General features: G+C 38.0%; 4 protein-coding genes and 1 long non-coding RNA gene across 10 annotated transcripts in view; 2 read left to right on the top strand and 3 right to left on the bottom strand.

Moving 5' to 3' along the window:
- Window positions 1–117: 117 nt before the first annotated feature.
- Window positions 118–4,335, bottom strand: LOC147757911 (uncharacterized). Of its 2 annotated transcripts, none has more exons than XM_022794651.2 (3): window positions 3,585–4,335; window positions 1,509–1,630; window positions 118–1,120 (listed from the first exon to the last, which is right to left on the bottom strand). In XM_022794651.2, the coding sequence occupies exons 1-3, from the start codon at window positions 3,679–3,681 to the stop codon at window positions 779–781; spliced, it is 561 nt and encodes a 186-aa protein (XP_022650386.1). In that variant the 5' UTR covers window positions 3,682–4,335; the 3' UTR covers window positions 118–778. The 2 variants fall into 2 exon arrangements, with proteins under 2 accessions (XP_022650386.1, XP_022650387.1); XM_022794652.2 differs by having other exon boundaries at window positions 1,509–1,627; window positions 3,585–4,334.
- A 487-nt stretch (window positions 4,336–4,822) lies between these two features.
- LOC111245817 (uncharacterized) lies at window positions 4,823–7,475 on the top strand. The gene is made up of 5 exons (XM_022794654.2): window positions 4,823–5,090; window positions 5,969–6,036; window positions 6,196–6,288; window positions 6,872–6,994; window positions 7,144–7,475. Exons 1-5 carry the CDS (start codon window positions 5,009–5,011, stop codon window positions 7,252–7,254), a joined length of 477 nt encoding a protein of 158 aa, XP_022650389.1. The 5' UTR covers window positions 4,823–5,008; the 3' UTR covers window positions 7,255–7,475.
- Window positions 5,928–6,959, bottom strand: LOC147757912 (uncharacterized). The gene is made up of 2 exons (XR_015319975.1): window positions 6,840–6,959; window positions 5,928–6,080 (listed from the first exon to the last, which is right to left on the bottom strand). It is a non-coding gene; the product is annotated as an uncharacterized LOC147757912 (long non-coding RNA).
- A 1,367-nt stretch (window positions 7,476–8,842) lies between the features above and the next one.
- On the top strand, window positions 8,843–11,191 carry LOC111244506 (transmembrane protein 242). Of its 4 annotated transcripts, none has more exons than XM_022791714.2 (4): window positions 8,843–9,116; window positions 10,213–10,313; window positions 10,599–10,727; window positions 10,905–11,191. In XM_022791714.2, exons 1-4 carry the CDS (start codon window positions 9,056–9,058, stop codon window positions 11,046–11,048), a joined length of 435 nt encoding a protein of 144 aa, XP_022647449.1. In that variant the 5' UTR covers window positions 8,843–9,055; the 3' UTR covers window positions 11,049–11,191. The 4 variants fall into 4 exon arrangements, with proteins under 4 accessions (XP_022647449.1, XP_022647448.1, XP_086834838.1 ...); XM_022791713.2 differs by having other exon boundaries at window positions 8,849–9,116; window positions 10,599–10,736; XM_086978712.1 differs by having other exon boundaries at window positions 8,875–8,928; window positions 10,599–10,736.
- A 2,526-nt stretch (window positions 11,192–13,717) lies between these two features.
- The window catches only part of LOC111245675 (uncharacterized), a 10,128-nt gene continuing 3,752 nt past the window's right edge, over window positions 13,718–20,093 (bottom strand). For both annotated transcript variants that reach the window (XM_086978706.1, XM_022794327.2), the window contains exons 5-14: window positions 19,643–19,752; window positions 18,889–19,119; window positions 18,605–18,763; window positions 18,269–18,494; window positions 17,827–17,991; window positions 17,375–17,576; window positions 16,759–16,914; window positions 16,210–16,387; window positions 15,379–15,675; window positions 13,718–15,011 (exon numbers count right to left, since the gene is read on the bottom strand). In XM_086978706.1, coding sequence (XP_086834832.1) covers window positions 14,805–15,011; window positions 15,379–15,675; window positions 16,210–16,387; window positions 16,759–16,914; window positions 17,375–17,576; window positions 17,827–17,991; window positions 18,269–18,494; window positions 18,605–18,763; window positions 18,889–19,119; window positions 19,643–19,752 — 1,931 coding nt within the window. In that variant the 3' untranslated portion in view covers window positions 13,718–14,804. The remainder of the gene's footprint in view (window positions 15,012–15,378; window positions 15,676–16,209; window positions 16,388–16,758; window positions 16,915–17,374; window positions 17,577–17,826; window positions 17,992–18,268; window positions 18,495–18,604; window positions 18,764–18,888; window positions 19,120–19,642; window positions 19,753–20,093) is intronic.

A 20,093-nucleotide genomic window follows, 5' to 3' on the forward strand; every position in this document is an offset into this window, starting at 1 on the left:
AGAGATGGTTATGTATGTATACAAGTAATTATTTGTATATATTTGACTTATATCTATATATATATACGGCTATAATTGTTTGTTTTATGTACGTGAACTACTTAATACACGTTCATATTCATGTATGTATATATATGCTGTTTTAATATCACCCTTTCTTCCTAAACGTTTTTGTATGTGTGTTTGTGTCGTAAGTGGACGCCTTTTACGCAGATAGTATTTATAATCGAAAACGAGTACACCTTGGAAAAATCACAGCAAGAGCATACCTATCATACGTTTTTCTCCCTCTAATCTATGTTTAGGCGTGTGGATATATACATAAACATATCTATATACATATACACTTTCTATAGTTATATAGGTAGAGTTTAATGTAAACAATGTTTTTAGGCTTAGATTTATATGCGATTTTCGGCAAAGTCTTCCATCTATTCCTTATCTTATTTTCTCCGAATTTTGTGTACCGATACAAAGTGTCCACTTTACCTCAACCCCCAGCTACTTTTGGTAAGGCATGACAGTCGATTGAAGGGAGCGCCCAGTCTGCGTCTGTCTGAAAATCAAACTACTTGATCTAGGACACTATATCTAACTCATATTATCCACATCGTACACGTCGTACAAAAAATTCATTATTAGCTGGCTTACCAGTGTCTCACAGATCTATATATATATATATATATATAGTTATGATTCGCTTGCGCTTAAGTGGACATTGATTAAATAATCTAGTTTAATGGTTAGTCAGCTGATTGATTTGCTGTTCATCGCTAATTTAATTGTTTCCTAAATGATTACTGCTAAGGGGCGGCCGAATACTCGGCGGCAGATTAAGCTGTTGTTGTCGTTGTTGTTGCTGCTGCTGTAGTTGCTGAATTTGCTGTTGACGATCTGTGGCAGTTATGGGCACGGCACGTGGGTTATTCTGATGCGAAGGGCTTTGGCCAAATGAATCAATCTGCGAAACTGGAGTTTGTGGGGGGGCGGGCGACTGCTGCTCGGGCGGATGCAGATCGGCTTGTTGATGCGAATGGCGGTCATGCTGCTGCTGCCGCTGCTGTTGATTTTCATGTAATTGTAGAAGACTTTGTTCCCGACTGGCCAATAAAGCAGCGACCTAGGAATTAACACGATGATAATGAAAAAAATTAGAAAGAGGCGAAAAACAGGGAAATATAGTATATGGAGTGCATTCTAGCTGATTATTCAAATATACATGTCCTTTGTAAGTATATACATTTATATACAGGCTTGGGCAAAAGCCTTTTGGTAGTTTGAGAAAATTCAGTTTATAGGTTAAGAATTGTCCTTTTACGTCCGTTAACGAAACAGGAAAGTAAAATATGGTGTTGGTATAATAATAAGAATTGAAAAAATTCAGGTGAAGATTCTCAAACTGTCCATCCCATCTCTTGGCCCATTTTACATAAATGTATAAATACATACTATAAGGGTTCCCAAATATCAAATAGGACTAATTTTTACACTAATGCGTATCCGCCTACCTGTGGACTTCTCAATAATGACTGGCGTTTCTCACGCAGCACTGAATTTAGCAGCGCTCCAAGCACTTCATCCCCGATCGCCACAACGTTTTCATTCGACTCCGGGATGCTCGCGTTCTCTGCTGGAACACAACCCCAACGTAAGTAAACTTAAATTAATGTTTCGAGCTCCAGGCGCGGTCCTACTATCTTATATGAGCATTATTGTATTAGATATATATTAGAGTCAAGAAAACTTGACTCTTTGCATGAATCTAGGTTTCGTAAGTTCATAAATCACTACCAGTAGTATTTGGTTACTTTATGTACGTCACGCAAAAAAAGCACTGCTTTAGACAGCCTGGCAGCCCACAGCTCGAAGAGAAGTGTTTATATCACTCAGTTTTAAATTTAGACTAGTCTTAACTAAACATTCTTTTACAAGGTTATGCAGGGACAAACGTGATACTACAGCATTGTGACGGCGAAAAGGTAACCTAATGGGAGACCATTTTCGAATTCCGATACGACTTTAAACAAACGTCTTTTTTCAAAATGAGCAACGAGGTTGCGTTATTATTGTTTCGAAAATTGCCACTACAATATATCTAAACAGTAAGTACCGCTATGTGTACGAGACAAGTTTAAGTTTGTTTAAGTTCGCATCAAAGAAATAATTCTAACCGTTGCGTCAATGCAGTGTACTAAAATGTCGGTATCCGTCAAAGCAAAATATTAACATGACAAATTGTTACGAAGCGGGGCGGAATTTACGGATGCTACATTCAAGCGTATTCTCTGTCCACGCATAAAATTGGCTGTCGCTAATATATAAACTCACAATTCGTTCATTGGGAGCAAAACGAGCCGGCATTGAAACATCGAATTCATTTGCGCTGCCGGCGGGTTTCCTAAAAAAAGACGATATTCTACTTTACTTCTTGCCATGCCGGAAAACAGGTCCTTTTCAATAGAAGAGTATTGTTTTGGTCTGTCTCTTAAACTATTGTTAAGTATATCAGCAGTTCATCAACCGGAGCTAATTGGCCTCGTAATCGAGTATTTTTGAAGCCGCTATGCGCCGTAGGAAAGGCAATGATAAACGCTCCTTAAAAACAACATAGTATCATTATTACTAATCGGCAAAAATTCTAACTAACATTAACAAAGACGTTAACAACAGATCCAATTTGACCGATCCAGTTTCTGAACAATTTAAACACACACACCATTCAGCTGCTGATTATTCAGTAGTTGTTAGAACAAGGCCTTCCATCTTTAAGAGCTCGCTAACGTGAAGCAGAAATATCGACGAACATTGCTAACGTTATTTATTAAATCTTTCGTAACCTAATCTTTAACAACTAGGCGAATACCCCAAATTGGATCAAGAATATAAATTTATCCCACTAATAGTGCGCGCAGATTAAAACTTTCTCCATAAAGAGCACAGATTATTAGTATTTCCATCTTTATGATGCCCCACTCCACTTTCAGTCAACTGGCCGGAGTCAGTATACGTTTGACAATTATCTAAGCATAAAATGTAGGCATGACATATCGTATGGTTACATCACACAACATCTTGCCGTAGACTTAATGTCGTCATAGTTATGTTGGAAATCTGTTTACTACACTCTTGGCATATCTTTCTTGCATCTGACATACATCAAGCGGAACGCCAGTAGCCAACTCACCCACCAAAATATTGTTTTTCTCTGACATTACATAATCTAATTAACGTCGTTCTTGTGTAAGCAACATTTTTTGTTTCAGTATAATCTAACCTTTCCACTGTTGATAACTGACAAACCATTACACTACATGTCTACCTCCATGTTTCGAACTTTACGTTCGGTATCGCCGTTAGACATTCCATGCGGTCGCTTCCGGGTTCGGGCCTAGACCACAACGTGTCCCTAAGAATAGCAGGCAAATACGTTACCCACTAAGCTATCACGGGGACAGATCTACCTAGATAAAGACAGGAACTGTCATCCACCAGCGCCAGTAGTAAAGACGAATCTGTTCTGTTAGCTACTTTTTGTTTGTCGCCCATTTAGTCGTTGTCCGTTCAGTCATCAATACCTAAATTACCTTCAAGCTGTGAATGGCTTCGCTTAAATTCTCCGCTGTGACAGCTCGACGAAGAACTCCGTTCGTCACCAGCGAACATTCTAGGGGGAAGGGCCATGAACAGATGAGTCCACGCGCGGTCCTTGAATAGGACGGCGAGTCAGCTAGTCGCGTCGCTAGCAGCTGACGACGACTATTGGAAGTGGCTGTAATCTGATCGCGATCCCAAACGAAATGGCAGCGACAACGGCGGACGTTAGGGACGGCACCGAGTTCGATATACATAGGTAGGTAGATGACAGTATATATCGCACGTACAAGGCGTCCAAAGGAGGCAGCCCAGCAAGCCGGGCAGCAACGACAGTATACTTGTGAGTCGACGAGCGCACAGCTGAGAGGTTGAGTTCAGCAGCTGACTGCCTCAGTAGCGGTTCCAGTTAGAGCCGAGACCAGGGTAGCTACACCTGGAGCCGAAGCACTAAGCACCCAATTTGGTAGAAAACTAACAACCAGACAGTAAATAGTTAGCAGATAGGACGAAGTAATATTTGGGTGTGTAATAGCTGGCGGCGCCTGCTTCTGGCTGTATTTCTTGGCCAGAATCTTTCACCTACCGCCATTTTTCCCAGAACGATCAAAACACAGGGCCATAATGGTAATGTTTAGCCCGCGCTGTTGCTACCGGGAACCGTCAAAGAAAGCCAGGTCATGTCTGAGACTGAAGTCTGGAGACATAGAGGTGTGTGTGTTGAATGTCTTTGTAATACAGTGAAATGAGTCTCATTCAGTGTGGCGCAGGCGTATTTCCGTCTGCTAGAACGAAGCTGCGACAGTACCCGTGACAGAGTATTTAAAAGAATGGTAATGGTGGTGAGTAGATTTGAAACAATATTGCGTTCTTTCGTGTGTAAAGTTTGCTAGGTCCTTATTTACTTATTTAGATATTATTATTACAAGATGGTGTGGCCCGCACCCTTTTTTGTATGTATTTCAGGAATAGGTCATTCGTTAACACTTAGAAAATAAACCTTTCATAAAAAAAAGTATGCAATATCTAACGGATTGATAAACCAAATCAATGCGTAGAGTTCCTCTAAGCTTATGTATTTTACAAGAGCTTATTCCTTACATACCTTTGCTCATTTTGTGTGAATTTTGCAAATAATAACCTAGGCACCGTCGTATGTCTGCGATTCGTAAAGTGGACGCGCCACTTGAGCCGGTCGCTACTCAGGTAGATACATCCCTCTCCACAAGGGCGAGATACTTGAAATGTCAATGGCGGAATGTAACGGAAAGACAACTCATTCTGTTGGAGGAAACAAATAATACGCTGACATTAACAATAAGCGCACAGTGCCTTACCTAGATATCTTAAGAAAATATGATGTACGGCTAAGTTTTACGAACAGTTTTCTGCATCTCGTCCTTCAGTGATTGACATAATGGCAGATAGCACATCCAGCGCTGATATGCTCTACTTATTCAAAACATTCAAGAAAACGCCAAACATGATTTCGGCCAAAAGTAGGTTCTGTTTGCGAAAAGCAACACTACGCATGCATGGATCCAAGTCACGTATTTAGTTAGGTCTCAATATGCGTAGCAGTATACATTAATGTTTTTCATAATTTAAAATTTTTTATTTTCAATCATTTATGACCTGTTTATCACAGTGCCTTCAATCGGATCCAATAAAATTTAGCTCCTTGTAAACGCTTGATTCGTTGTCGGTTCTTGACCAGTAAAATTATGACTTAAGCGTTATATAAAGATGAATATTAAAAACTATTTTTGTTTGTGTTGCACGCGTTGTGCAGATTAATCTAGCTCAACAACAGACCAGCAATTATTTAAAAAAAAAAAAGCCTGAATTAATTTTTGAACTCAAAACGAAAACATGTTCATACATCATTGTGGTTGTATATACAACAGCAGGTTAAATGGTGGGTATATCTTTACAGTTTGTCGTCTGGTCAAATTATTTCCTCAGTGTCATAGACCGACGTCCGTTGTACATGTACTGACTTGGGGATGATATTTTGATAGTCATGCAAAATGGAATGCAATATGGAATGAAAATAATAGAAACTCAAAGCTAGAAATATAATCTACGGCTATCTCCCATTTTATCAGTAGCTTTTAATTGTTATTTCATACATATATGTATACATAAATATATATGTATGTATAATAGGTCACGTATGCATATCAAAGCTTCAAAACTATTTTTCGATTAGAAAAATATACTTTAAGGATACCATAGCTGGGCTGCTTAATTCTATCTTCGGCGATTTTTTGGATAATCGTCGGAACCAATTCCGTGGATTTCCACAAAATACTAAACGGAAGTCAAGACATCCATTTGGTGATTGACGAAACATATTTCTCCAATCTCGTTGCAGTTCAGGATATTCTTGAGGACAACTTATCCGAGAAGTTGCGACATTTCGTCAGCGACGTTGAAGCCTTGGTGAGTGGGTTGCTTGCAGATTGAGGACGGCTAATTTTTGCCTCCTGTTTTAAAAATATAAGACAACCAAATTATTCTGATAAATGTTTATACATAACTTTTGTTTAGCAAGTGTATCCCATAGTAAACGTCTGCTCTATTCGTTTGGCATTATTTCAGAATTGCTATAAAAAAGAAGTTAAGCCAGGCGATGTAGAACGTGCCAGCATTGAGGACATCGCCCACTTCGACGCTTGTATCGATCGCATCGAGGTTTGTATATGGAAGATACAATGCAGAGTAAATGTCTTTTTGAATAATAAGAGGGCTGTATGGCAAAACTCTGATGACCATGCTTTTGAATATAGCGGGCCGTGCGCTGAACGAAGAAACAATTTACGGCATCACTATGCTGGCAACCTCGGAGCCTCGTTTGAGGCATTTCAATCTAACTTAATGATTTCAAAGTCAGAAAGATTGTAAAATTTCGGATGATAGGAGCGCACTGGTAATGCTATCAAGAACAATTTGATGAAGAAGGACATCTCGTGGTAGGTAAACTTTTTCATAAATATATTCTTGACTGTTGAAAGAAGAGGATTTTTTAAAGATTTGCTGAACCGCTGAACATCTCTCTCCAGAGGTTTAGTTTTGCTTAGCCCACTGGCTATAATATTATTTCTGAGAAGTAAATTCTAAAATATCTCTCAGGTTAGCGCGTCAATCTTTAGTTTCTAATTGAAAGCGTTTTACCTACGAGAACATTGCTAATCTAAGTATCAAAAATAAGTCACATTTCCCATTTGTCTTGCTTAGAAACTAACCGATTAGATTTTCTTCATTGGTTCCTTTGCAGGCGAAGCTTTACAAGCTTATGGCTACTCCATCCCACGTGGTCCTTCCCGAAGATGAGTTTCTCCGACAGATCGAAGAAGATTCCAGACTGAAGCGGATAGAAACCAGACGTCTGATTGCCATGGTTAGTATTATTTCTAATATAATATAGAACTAGAGAACGTTCTAATATCATAATCCGTGTTTATCGACTATTGCTGCAAAAAGTTATCTTTTATACAATACATGTATATATGTCTAAATCGATTTCTGTATGCGTATGCGGCTTTTCAGAAGGCCGAAAGCAATCGTAAGCTTCGGGAGGAGATTGCACTCGTTAAAAAACGCCAAGAGGTTGCTGACAGGCTCAAGCAAGCCAAGACCCAGCTGTGCTCTGATAGTTGAACGATAAACCTAACGTAGCCTGAGCACAAGCGCTTCCGAGTCCGCAACAAACAAAACTTAATGCGATTGCCAGAGACAGACAGAGTAACGGTTCTGGGAGCCCTCTATTGCCATTATAAACGGATTATAGCCCTATGTGTATATAAATAAATGAATTCTAACGCAAGTTTAATAAAGTCAACACTGTCCTGTAGAGACACCCAAACGTAAAAAATTTTAAAGCAGATTGTCATTAAACGAGGTTCGACTGGGTTCAACCCTGTTAACATTTTATTTTGATGCATATGTGTACATTCTACGGCCTTTATTAAAATCCCGGCGGAGACAGGCTTATCGTTGAACGAAATGAGAGATCACTTAGGTTTTGCTTAAGACAAGTAAATGCTACACAGTGGGTGCGAATGTAGGAATTTTTTATTGTGAGAAGTTATATGAAATTAATTTTGTGCATGTAAATATATGATAGTACGACGCATTTTCATAAATCTTCAATAGTGAAAATTGCTTTTGAGTGTACAGATAATATGAGCCTGTTTTGGCCATAATAAATATTACTGCACACATCTGAGATAAATATTTTTAGAGATATAAGGTTAACTCAAGTTCAAGGTATTTTTTATTTAAGAAGTTTATTTCAACTAAATATTGTTCTACAAAACGACTTATGCAGTCATTTTTGTGGTACTCTTCAATAGCTGTCGTCCTTCTTCCGAGAACATTCTAATTGTTAAACTTCTTAGAAACTTTTACTCTCCGTCTTTTTGAATTTATATCAAATATATTCATGTGATACTTACCCATAATCCAATAATTAGATTGTACAAACGCGTGCCTTTTTTCTACCCAACAGTAATAACGTCTCATTTATTGTAATTTCGTAATATAAGCTCTATTAAAGTCTTGTCTATAGAAAGCCTGTAGAATCTGACTAGACTCTTGTATCCACTGAACACGAAACACAAAGAGGAGGCAAATAGGTCCTGTCCGTGTAATGGTGCGGTAGGCAGCGTGCTTATCTAATGAATTTACGGACGCGCAATGATGATAGGCATTGCTTCACTGAATGTAACAGCCGAAACGTTCTTTCTAAGCTGTTGTGCATTGCCGATAACGTGGTAGCATGGTGCTAGTGTCCTGATTATCTGCTTGCAAAAAGTTAATTGATTTAAGCCGACATCAGTCTGTTGCTGCCTGAAGTTCTGTGAATCACATATAAATGCTACTCAATTTGTGAAAATAAAGTTGTTCTATCATTTAGTAAGTATTATTGGAAATGACAGTTTTCGAATGCGATCATTATTTCGACATGAAATGTATCTACGCTCAGTTTTATTAAACTATATCATTTAGCCCTATGCTTTGCATGGCTATGGACCGAGCGCCCGCCTTACAGTTTTCAAAAGATTTTAGAAGCTGTGAAGCAATCCAGGCCGAGGATCGGTCAAGGACCAAAAACCTATTAGGTTAGTGGTTGATAAATACGTTGTCACTGTATCTGTTCACAGAAATGATGTTGATTCTTTTTTGCCTACCACTTTTGAATTTCCCGCGTCATCTTCAGCGCTTGATCCTTTCCCAGTACAAGTCGCTAGGGTTTCCATTGTTCTTATACATTTGGTGGATGGTTGACTCGCGAGTTCGATTTATTCTTCTGAAATCCGCGAACATGAACATGTAAGCGATTAGATGGTCACTAAAGTGGAATGCGTTGCATATTCCGCGAAATGGAATACAATGTGTTTAGTGTGATTACGTGCATGTTTATGTAGAACAAAAAAAAAACGATCTTTAAGGCAGAACCATGGCCGAGCAAGAGATCTCCGAGATTGGAGTGGGAGCGAAGACCCGCACCAAGATCCCAGGTACAGTTTTGAAACCGAAACCACATAATTTATTACAAGAGTGGTCCGCTTAAATGTTACTATTTTGATAGCGTATGATAACGTATCTCATGCTGCTTAATGACCTACGTAATATGTAACCTTCAATTTTTTTCATTCTTGTTTTAGTTGACACCATTGCTAGGAAATCGGTTATTAGTTAGCTATCGGTTAGAAGTCGCTAAACGCTGTTTTCCTTCTGTTTAGCGCATACAAGATATTTCTAATCTCTGTTAATTGTGCTGTGATCTGACAATGTTCGATATGGACAGTTATTTTACTTGAGCTGATCGTGGACTGGAGACCACGAACGTGGTAATACTAGTTTGGCATTTTCTGACATGGCTTGTTTTGTACAATATATTGTCGTGCTACCCTTTTATGACTATACGCGGGATCACTAAATATATGCAGATAATGAGAGATGACAAACCCTTGAAGAACTGATTATTCTTGTCAACAGAAACTGGGCACACGAGCGCAGTGTATTAATTGTTTCGAAAAATAAAAATGATGTTAGCGAGCGCCTTCACATCACAGATAAAGCTGATAGTTATTAACATGTTCGGTTTGGCTATGAATTACGTACGGAACACAGAATTAGCTTTGGGATCCTTCCAGCATTTCTAGAGGACTGCAGGGGACAAACCTGGCGCACGGAAATACGGAAAGACATGCGAATTATAGCTTTGTATAAACAAAATTCACTTTGAAATGAATGACCTGAAACGAACTACAGGTCATTACATTTAGCAACGATTTAGTCTGCTTATACACTAAAGCTTTTTCGAGTTAGAAAGCGGAATTCTTGAAGCCTTCTTAGTCATCTGGATTCTTCAGACATAAGCAGGAGTCTAAAGGAGAGGAAAATAGTAATGATGTGGGTTTTTGGCACCATTTTAAAACAAAGGTTTCTTGACAATATTAGATTGTTGTTTCTCATTTTATTATATGTATCCAATGATCTGAAACAGTAGTATTCTCGCCAACACATTTATCGTTCGTTGTAAAAATATGTAATAAATTACTTGCTTATACTAATGAATATTTTGTATTTGCGGAATTCTGTTTTTCACAGAAATTGTTTTTATGGGAGCAGTAGCGGGTTTCTCATTACTCCTCGGCTTTGGGGCTACAATTGCTATGGCCAAGAAACACTCACCTAAATATTTTGCGCAGGTAAAGTATAGAAAACGAAAGCCTTTTAGACTTAGATGCATTTACATACAAATTAAAATGAGTATATTTAAGTAGTTTTAGGTGCCTTTAGAAGACACATGTTGCAGGTATGAACACTTTCTCCCGCTCTTGAAATATATATATATACATATTTCATTATTATATTCTCATACTTTAAGTATGGCATGTTTTTCTCGGGTGTAGTAGCCTGTATAAAAGGAATAGGTCATTCTTATAAGCTGAAACTACATTCGAATATTTTTTGGATGCATGGCCTCGTTTCAGGGTATGGTAGGTTCTAAGGAGATGCCTGAGAGTGGAACTGACCTAGCATTGCGTGCGCTGGGAAGAGGGACGCTATACGCTGTCGGAGGGTTCGGTCTCTTCTGCGGAGTTGTCTGGAAGGCACTCAATGTAAAAGACGTTAGTTTCATTTATCATAGAAGCCGAAGCGTGCTTCATCTAACATGGAAAATCATCATATGTTCTACACGCCCTCTATAATATTTAAGTGAGACCTTTTTTCTCTGACTCTTGTTTAAAAGATGTTTGAATTTAATTATTGACCTGTCGTATGTTTGACGATTTTAGCTCAAGGAATTCCGCCAGAAAGTAGGAGAAATGTTGCCTCGAATACCGAAAACGGAAACAGGTGGAAGGACGGAATTTGAAAGTCTGAGAGATTTTCTTCAGTACTGTATAGACGAAAGTGAAAAGTCGAAGAGAAACAAATAGAAGATCTTGTTCTTGTATATTAATTTTTTTTTTAAATAGGGATACAGGAGTGTATTTAAACATAGCAGTGCTAATAACATGTGCTTGCTGTGATTTTAGCTAGTTTTGAATAAAATGTAGATACTTTGCGAAAGCATTTTAAAGCGGTCATTGTTTTTTCTACACTGTCATTACGTAATTAAATACATTGAGGGAGTTTTAGCGTAGGACATGCACCGTCTTTGTAAGCTTATGATATGAATGATTTGTCCATATATATATATATATATATTTTTTTTTTTTTTTTCAATATATATTTTAGAATTTTTCAAATTACGTCGTATTTCTGTCAGAGTAGTAAACAATATCAACGAGTAACCAGAAATTTTCTCAATTTTGGATACAAAGCAAATTTGCTACATTATTTAAATATCAATGACTATGAAATATTTGCTTTGTTTTCCATTTAATAATTAGGATTCCTATGGCGCTGCTGTAAATACAAGCACATCGAAGATATGTAAAAATTGCGGGTTAGATGGTATAAGGGTGGAAAATGCTTTGTTTGCTCTAAGAAATTAAAAGTGCTTAGGACTGTAAAAGCATTAATTTCAACTTAAAAGAAATAGGCCTCTTCTTAAGGGACTCATCTGTTTAACTAGCTATATACAGCTTTCGAATTCTGAATTCTTATTTACACTAGGTTATGCTTGACTTTCAACAAAAAATATGCTTAGCTAAAGCTAGAAACCTGTTCGATATTCTCCTAATTATCTCTTTCCACAGAATCCAGTCTGCGATGTTTAAAATGACTGCAAGCTTTTACCTTACCGATAGATAAAAACAATTTCGATCCATTGAAATTATCACGTCTGAGTCATGGTATACGACGTTACCAGTGAAAATAGCACTGCACATTTATCCTATATAGTGCCCTGTGTGTTGTTTGACAATGCAGATCTATGGTAGATTTTAGCCAAAGAGATCAGACGCCCAGTTCCCCGCCCTAATTAGAGTTGCTTCGCTGTCAAGCGCCAAACCTGCTTTAGGGTTATTTACTCAGGAGAATCCGGCAACAACTCGGCTGTGTAGCTTTTGTTTGCACTTTCCTTGATTTTCTCTGTGGGCCCCTAACATTTAGGTGGCCAGCAGTTAAGCTGGATTCGCTAAATACCCCAGTGTCTTCTGTACCGAAAGGTATTAACTTAATTAACGACAGGATCCTTATCAGACCTTCGTAGATACAGAATACACGTTAGGTCGAATTCTTATATAAGAACGAAGTAAGCCTACCGAGTCAATTGCCATTCTTCAAAGCTATTTACGCCAATATCTCGTAAAAACGGAGTGCGGTGCATAACGCTGGTCCTGGCAAAATGCGTCAGAAAACGCGCTAAGACAGATTTATGCTTGCTAAATACACTAATCATATAATCTCATAATTGATGAACCATCTTAGTTTATCTATAAATGGATAATATCTTGTAAATAAAACTAGTGTTTAAACTTTATTAACTTAAGGTGCATAACATTGCCTCCAGATGATTACAACGACAGTGGCAAATGTATTGTTTACAGCATCGTGCTAAATCCACATAGGCACCGAAGGTATGGCATCAAAATGCGCTTGAATACTATACAGGATAAGTAGATCATCCAAATAATCTAGTACGACTTTAGGAGCCACTACTAATCAACCTATAGAAGATGATCGTTTAAATCAAATCCTAGTAATTTATGAACATGCCAGATTCACCGATAGAATTAATATTTGTAATGATGAGAGGTTAACATCAGCTTATGCACAGTTATATTCGCGAGTTGGATATTCCATCGAAAAATGTTCTGAATCTTCGTCATTATCAAGCAGAAGGACATAGGTATCATCTATAATTAAACTTCGTGCTAACTGAATACTGTTAATCGTGAGTTGACTCGTTATTTTCGTACGAAAAACTCGCAAATCTAATGTTTGCTTTAATATATAGTTGAGAAACACTGTCTGCGGAACAAACCGGAGAGTACGGCGAAGGACTCATCACCCAGAGTCCTTTTAAAAATGAACATCCTGGCAATTTATCCTAATCCAGTAGTTACCATAGAAATCATAAAAGTATCAATGTTCATACTATTAATAGTTACTGCAACTGCAATGTATGAAGTAGTGCATTCGATATAATTTCGCTGAGAGGCTCATATAGAAGCCTCTGGTCGAACACGTATCTGTCGATTCAAATGATCCGTATCTTACTATATGCAATAACAATGAGCCTAAATCATTCAGATGTATTGTGATCCTCGATGTCTAAAAATAATTATAATTATGACATGTGACAGTATAATTTAACGGTAATAATACACAGTGCTGCGTATACAGGTACCACAGTATCATGGGGCCCAGTAGCACAAAAATGAGAGTGCAATGCGACAGTATTCGCCTACTAAAGCTAGAGACACATGAGGTACTTTAATTTTAAGACCAGACGTGCATACAAATAAAGAATAATAATAATAATAAAAAGTACTGGGCGAACAAAACTCGAAATATTCGTTTTACGGTAAATCAACAGCTGTTCAAAAATGCACTACCATGTAGTTTGATAACAGGCCCGGCTGAGTAAATTTGATTGATGACAGAAACCGCATTATGGTTATTGCATCACATCAATAGCAAAGAAAACAAACATATGTCACCTCTCTGAAAGATTGCTTTAATAAAATATAAGTCGTGACGATCACTTTTTGTTACTGAATACAATTTTCCAAGTTGTTTAAGAGTTTACCCGGCGTACGTTTGCATATATGCCTCTGTGTGTAACTTACGTAGGACATGTGTATTACTGTAGGACACATGGAAGAACATGTTCTATATTATATATATATAGGGAAAACACCCAATGCAGAACTAAATAAAAATCTAGTAATAAAATAAGTAACAGTGAACATGAGGAGAGTAAAGCATAAAGTGGAGTAATATATATATAATATAAAAGTGCATATATAAAAGTGGTGTAAACACTAATGAATAGTGTTCGTATATATATATACCCTTCTCATGTTCACTGCTACTTACTTTGCTATTAGATTGTTATTAGTTCCGCATTGGGTGTTTTCTAATATATTAAAGGTTGTCTTTGCTACTAACTACGATATTTAAAAAAAAAAGTAACATACTACTCCTTTGTTTTGCTTAAACCTACTTCCGCAGATTTTATTATGTATTTTTCTTGTCATAATTAATATCCTCTAACGCATACTTACCAGGTGACTTCACCTAAATACAATTATTCAAAGACTGGCAAAAATAGTGAATAGTTTGGCATATATTGTAGGTACTTTTCGTTTTGTTACATTCTAAATATATACATATATATCGGTCCTCTTGCCTCTGAAAACTACAATGAATATAAAATAGTTATTGCTGTCTTTACTGACAGGTATATAATTTGCGCTCTGATTCCATCGCATATAAGCTACCCGACATGTAGCTTATGTGCGAACGGGGTGGGTTCTGTCCATGCCTGGAATCACAATCACATAGATTTCCTTGAGCACCGACAGAGCTATTACCCGCATACTACCTCAATGTAAAGGCAAAACTACCCACGTGATTGATGGTTCGGAGTACGGGCTCGCCTTGTCATAATAATATAAACGTAGACTTAACTACACCATCCGCTTTACAAACGAATTACAAATGAATGTATGAAGTACATAAAGGTAACACCTCCTGTAAAATCCGAGCGGAGACCATTATAAAATGTAATAATGCGTAGATTAAGAGGTAGCAATGCCAAATACATTGACCTTGCAAGGTATGAACTCGTGTCTTGCCACCAGCGTTTCGATGACCTTATCGGTCACACCCTCTAGCGCAACCCGAACATCTGTCTCTCGTCGCTTCCAAGCAGCCACTTCATCTTCGAGTTTGTCAATTATCTGTACGAAATAACGACGTTCAGCGACGTATCTATGACCTTGTTCCTGTACGGGAGATAAGAAAATTATTTAAGATGGTAGCTTTGAATCCCGAAGAAGATGATTACACACAGGTAGAACTAGAAAGTACAAAAATTTAAATAAGCTGCAAGAATTGCTGAATAATGACTGCGAAAATTGCTAATAATAATAAGTTACCTATTTTTGACGCAAAATAGTGCAAAAATAAAAATATGGTACTCCAATTTATTTAGCAAAAATTTATATTGGATTGTATTATGTACCACCCATACCGTTTGAATTGCAAGGGTGCCCTGTTGCAGTTCAAACGGTAAAAGCTTTAATAAAGGTTGATCAGCAGTTGACTTGGCAAGTTTCATAACTCTTTTATAAAAAAGCTAAAAAAACGAACCTTTATCGATACAAGCTGATCACGGACTTTCTCTATGGTACTCCGTCTGTGTCTGAGCTGTCCATGCAACTTAGTATTCTCCTTTTCAGCGTCAAGCAGTCTTTTTCGGCAATCGTTAAGTTCCGTAGAAAGCTTCGCACAGGTATCTTGCATGACCGTATCACCAGATCCGCCCGGCAATTCCTGATCCCGAGGACCTAGCACATGTAAGGCCGCTTCCAACTTCTCACACCGTTTTTGCATTGCGCTAAGAGTAAGAGATGATGCGTCTAATTTCGCTTGTAAATTTCGGTTTTCCTGAAAAGTTAACAAATCTAATGACACTAGATACACACTTTATGATTCGTCTAAATTACTCACTTTTATGCGAAACATTTCGTTTGATCGCGTAGTATTGCCACATATCGTGCATCCTCGAAGCAACCTATGTTTTTTGGTGAAAGATCAATTTCAGTAAGCCTCCGTTGTAAGACGAAACTTCGAATTTCAATGTTTTTGTTCTTTTTTGAATTTCCTTTTTTGTCTACAATCTCCTTTTCCAAGTTGTTAAAAAAATATCGCATTGCTATTTCCAAAGCTATGCGACACTGTTCTTATTGAAGCCTCCTATTCAGTATTACACTTCCCATGGAGACACTGGACATTAAAGATGCACTATGATCATTGTTTAAAGCCTAATTAAAACCAGCGTACGGCTACACCTATACACGTTAGAAACTAGAGACTGCAATACAACGGCAACTTTGGACGACTTAAAATTGAACCACATTTGTCAGATAGACATCTTTGGTAACACATCAAGGTGTTAATCAGATTGGATTCAGCACATACGCTTTCTATTTTCTGATGCGATTCCATTGTCGTTTGTTTTTCAGTTTCGGTTTTGACTAAAAGCAGCTTCGCTTTTTTCACAGCAGCCTGTAGATTTGTCATTTTTTTTTGCATTTCAGCCACCTCGCCGACGCGAGCTTCATCTTCGAGCCTCATATCTTCGACTTGTGACTTCAACCTGCAGGTGCACACAAGAACAAAACGCAGCAGACGACATGTGCCATGTATAATAAAATAATATATATATAATTTTTTTTTTATTATTATTAGTTTCTCATAAAATCGACGGTTTAAATTAGACATAACCTGAAACGCATGCAAGTCAGGCCAACAATGATCAAATACCAACAAACAAAAATTCCTCATATGTTACCTTTTTATTAACCAAGTGGATAAATGCTCTGTTTTGTCAAGCTAGATATTACAAGACGAGATTATTTGTGGCGTCAATTTATCTTAAACTAGCTAGCGATTGCACAGTGCTGGCTAGTTTTTTTGTGCATTATTCTTCATACAAGACGACAATAGCATTACAGCTACCATGTTTACCTCGCTATTTGATCGTCCTTGTGCGTGAGTTCATAGCGAGCCTCGTCAAGATCAGTCTCAAATTTTTTCAGCCGTTCGGTAGTTTCTTTTTTTTGCTGGCAAGCTTCAAGGTGTTCTTTGCGAAGTTCGTCTATCTCCTCGGTGAGAATAACCACCCTTACACAAAATAGGAAGTCATAACATATATCAGAACAAGAACTTCATCGCGATCAGACGGAACGCTCTGGATACCCAAACTTAATGTTCATTGATTGTCAGCTTCTGAGTCATTTTGAAGTGGTTTTACGTTGATTTCGAATCTTAGAAGGCTTAAAATCAAGATTAAACTGCGTATAACGTTCTAATATGTATACACGACTAACTGGTACCAATCCAAATTTATCTTCAATATAATAGAAACGCGCTTAACTAAAACTAAAAAAAAAGTAACAACATCTTTTCTTTATGGTGTAAAACGTTTTTCCACTAGATTTGGATACACATAAAAGGTGATCATGTTTGAAACTGAACCTTGGCGGCATCATGTCATATGCTGTAAGGTGTCAGCCGTTTATTATTATTTTCTCTGAATAATCATAATTGTTCTTAAAACGTGTGGCTAAGCATTACAACTGACTTCTCATGGAGCTCATCAGCCTTGCTCTGAGCACTTTTCCTTTCGGTGTCCAAAACTCGCTGGAGTTCCTCATCCTTCTGAAGCTCCATCTTTGTGAGTCTTTCCTGCAACTGGCGAACGCATTCCGCTCGCAGTTGCCTCGCGATAGCTTCACTGGCTGCCTCTTTTTCGCGAGCCAACTGTGATTCCATGCGTCGCACCTCTGTTCGACAAAGATTACAACAAAGAAATGTGTTATTTACTCACACTTGTCGTGGCAGTATTCAAATTAGCAAGCTTCGGCCATTTTCACCCAGAGGGTAAGCCATTCAAGCCAAATATATGAAATTGATACATGGATCAAAAAATGAAAAAAATACACACAGAAGCCTGTTGCAGGTTCGCAGACGCATAGAACAGCTAATGAAACATTCAAATCATACTATCGTATACTTAAATAATTAAAGACTAACCTTCCTCAAGTCGGGCTGTAGCCATCGCATTGGCTTCTTTTCTCGCGAACTCTTTTTCATTTTCCATGAAATCCTTGGCCATCTCCTCTAAGCGCCGAGCCTCTGTAGCATCTTCACGAGCCCGCTGGCACTCGATGGCCAGTTGGCGGGTTTCGTTCATTAATTCTAAAAGAAAAGCGAAAACAAATAGCTCGTTTACATTTTATTTATAGTACTACAAAAAAAACAGATGGTTCGCCATAAGCCAAGTACTGCTGAAATTAATATTTACGTTGAGTGTGGATGACAGTTTACTACGAAAACTGTTGTCTTTAACAAGATTATCAGTTTTTAGATATTTTAGTTACTGCAAAACAAAATTGCCTATCTAAAACCAGATAGAATGTTAGTAATACTACCACCGTAAAGCTGGGTAAAAATCTATGAGAATGTATAGACCTACCGGCAATTTCGGCCTTATGCTTTGCATCGACATTAATAAGGTTCTTTAGCTCCAACTGTAGTTTCGATTTTTGCTCCTCAAGTGTCTGTACTTGAAGTTTAAGCTGCAAATTATGACTTTCGAGCTGCTCCGCAGCAACCCGGGCCACTTGGGCAGCCTTGAGATGACCTAACTTGGCGGTCTCGCTTTGGCTCTCGGTATCGGAATTATTGTGCTCAAGTTTTTCCTAAGCAATAAATAAGTAAGCGATTAGTTTATGAGATTGAGAAGCGAGAAGCACAGAAATCAAGCAGCGTTATGTAACAGGAAAATAAATGAATTACCCTAAACGGCTACCTTTAGTACGTGATTCTCTTTTTCGAGTGCCCCGATACACACTCGCAGCTCGTCGCATTTTCGTTTTGCCTGCTCCAGCTCGAGAGTCTTTTGTGATAAGCCATCCCTAAACGCGCGGAATCGATCGCAACATGCGTCCAACAGTAGTATATATTTGTCCTGTTCGAAACCCAAAGTCATCAAAAAAGCCACCAAACATTCGTTGACATTTCTATAAAATATGGGTCCGCATTTTGGATAAATGTATATAATAGGTAATTCTGAGAATGAAATTGGGTACTTACTTCAGATTTGCCAACGATGTCAACAGCGGGAGAGATATTGGCAAGCTGGCAGATCTTCATAATGGCATCATTACCACTATCCCAGAGACTCGCTGAATGCTCCTTTTCCCTAAGAAGGATTGATTGTTCGGTCACTTTTAACTGCAGCTCCAATTCCTTCTGATGGAGGCTATCGACAGTTGTTCTAAGTGTTCGCAGCTCCTGCTCCAGCTTACATTTTTCCTCGCGGATCTGTCACATCACAATCATGTCACCAAAATTAAGGCAAATTCACGTATTTTGTCATACGCAAAGAACTATTTTAAAATTTTACTTGAAAACCATAGTTATTGATTTGAATAGATGATGGAGTAGAAGAAACACGATAGAAACGGAGTTATATGAGCTTTGAGTTCATGACCGGATTGTACCCTGAGCCCCCTCTTAATATCTTCGGGAAGCACCTATAGAGCGAATTGCCAAACCTGAGACATCTGAATACCAATTCTGTCAGTCTCCTCGAACATACATACGTATATGATCGGATAAGATATCAGATCTGTTGGCAGACTAAATAGAAAATTTAACAGAATACAAGATTAAACATGCAGTGTTCCGCAATAAGGAAGTAGTAATCTTTTTAAGAGTGAGAAAGCAAAGAGGTGCCTCGAAGTAAGCTTCCTAATTAGAACTCTAGGTTCATCCTGTTTCTATAATATTTCCCGTTACAAACAATGAATAATTACCTAGTTGAGTAACGATGAAAGGTACAGACCTCTTGCGAAACGCATATGTGATTCCGCGCTAACTGTGCTTCTTCTTTGTATTTGTTAAGCTGCTGTATAATATCAGTTTTCTCTCGTTTGTGGCTTGCGTTGAGCTTTTCTGTGAAATGTATCCAATAGGTAATATAAGAGCTATGTAACATACATATTCATGAAAGACGACTACATCACTGTATAAATACAAGGTCTCACTTCATTACTGTCGAAGTCAAGCAACATGCAACAGCCATTGACAGTGACTTTTGCGATATCCTGCCCGGACCAAGAAATGAAACGATTTAAATATAGCACAATAGTAAGTCACATGCGTGTATAGATAAGAATAAAATCAAAAGGCTGCTCGTTAGGTTCTTCAGAAAGTTTGACAAAACTCGTGTATAGCTATGTCTAGGTGGAAACGTGTATTCCGACACAAAACAAGAGTCGAATGTTAGCCCTATA

Source organism: Varroa destructor, unplaced genomic scaffold (genome assembly GCF_002443255.2).
Source record: "Varroa destructor unplaced genomic scaffold, Vdes_3.0 BEIS01000002.1, whole genome shotgun sequence".
NCBI classification, from domain to species: Eukaryota; Metazoa; Arthropoda; class Arachnida; order Mesostigmata; family Varroidae; genus Varroa; species Varroa destructor.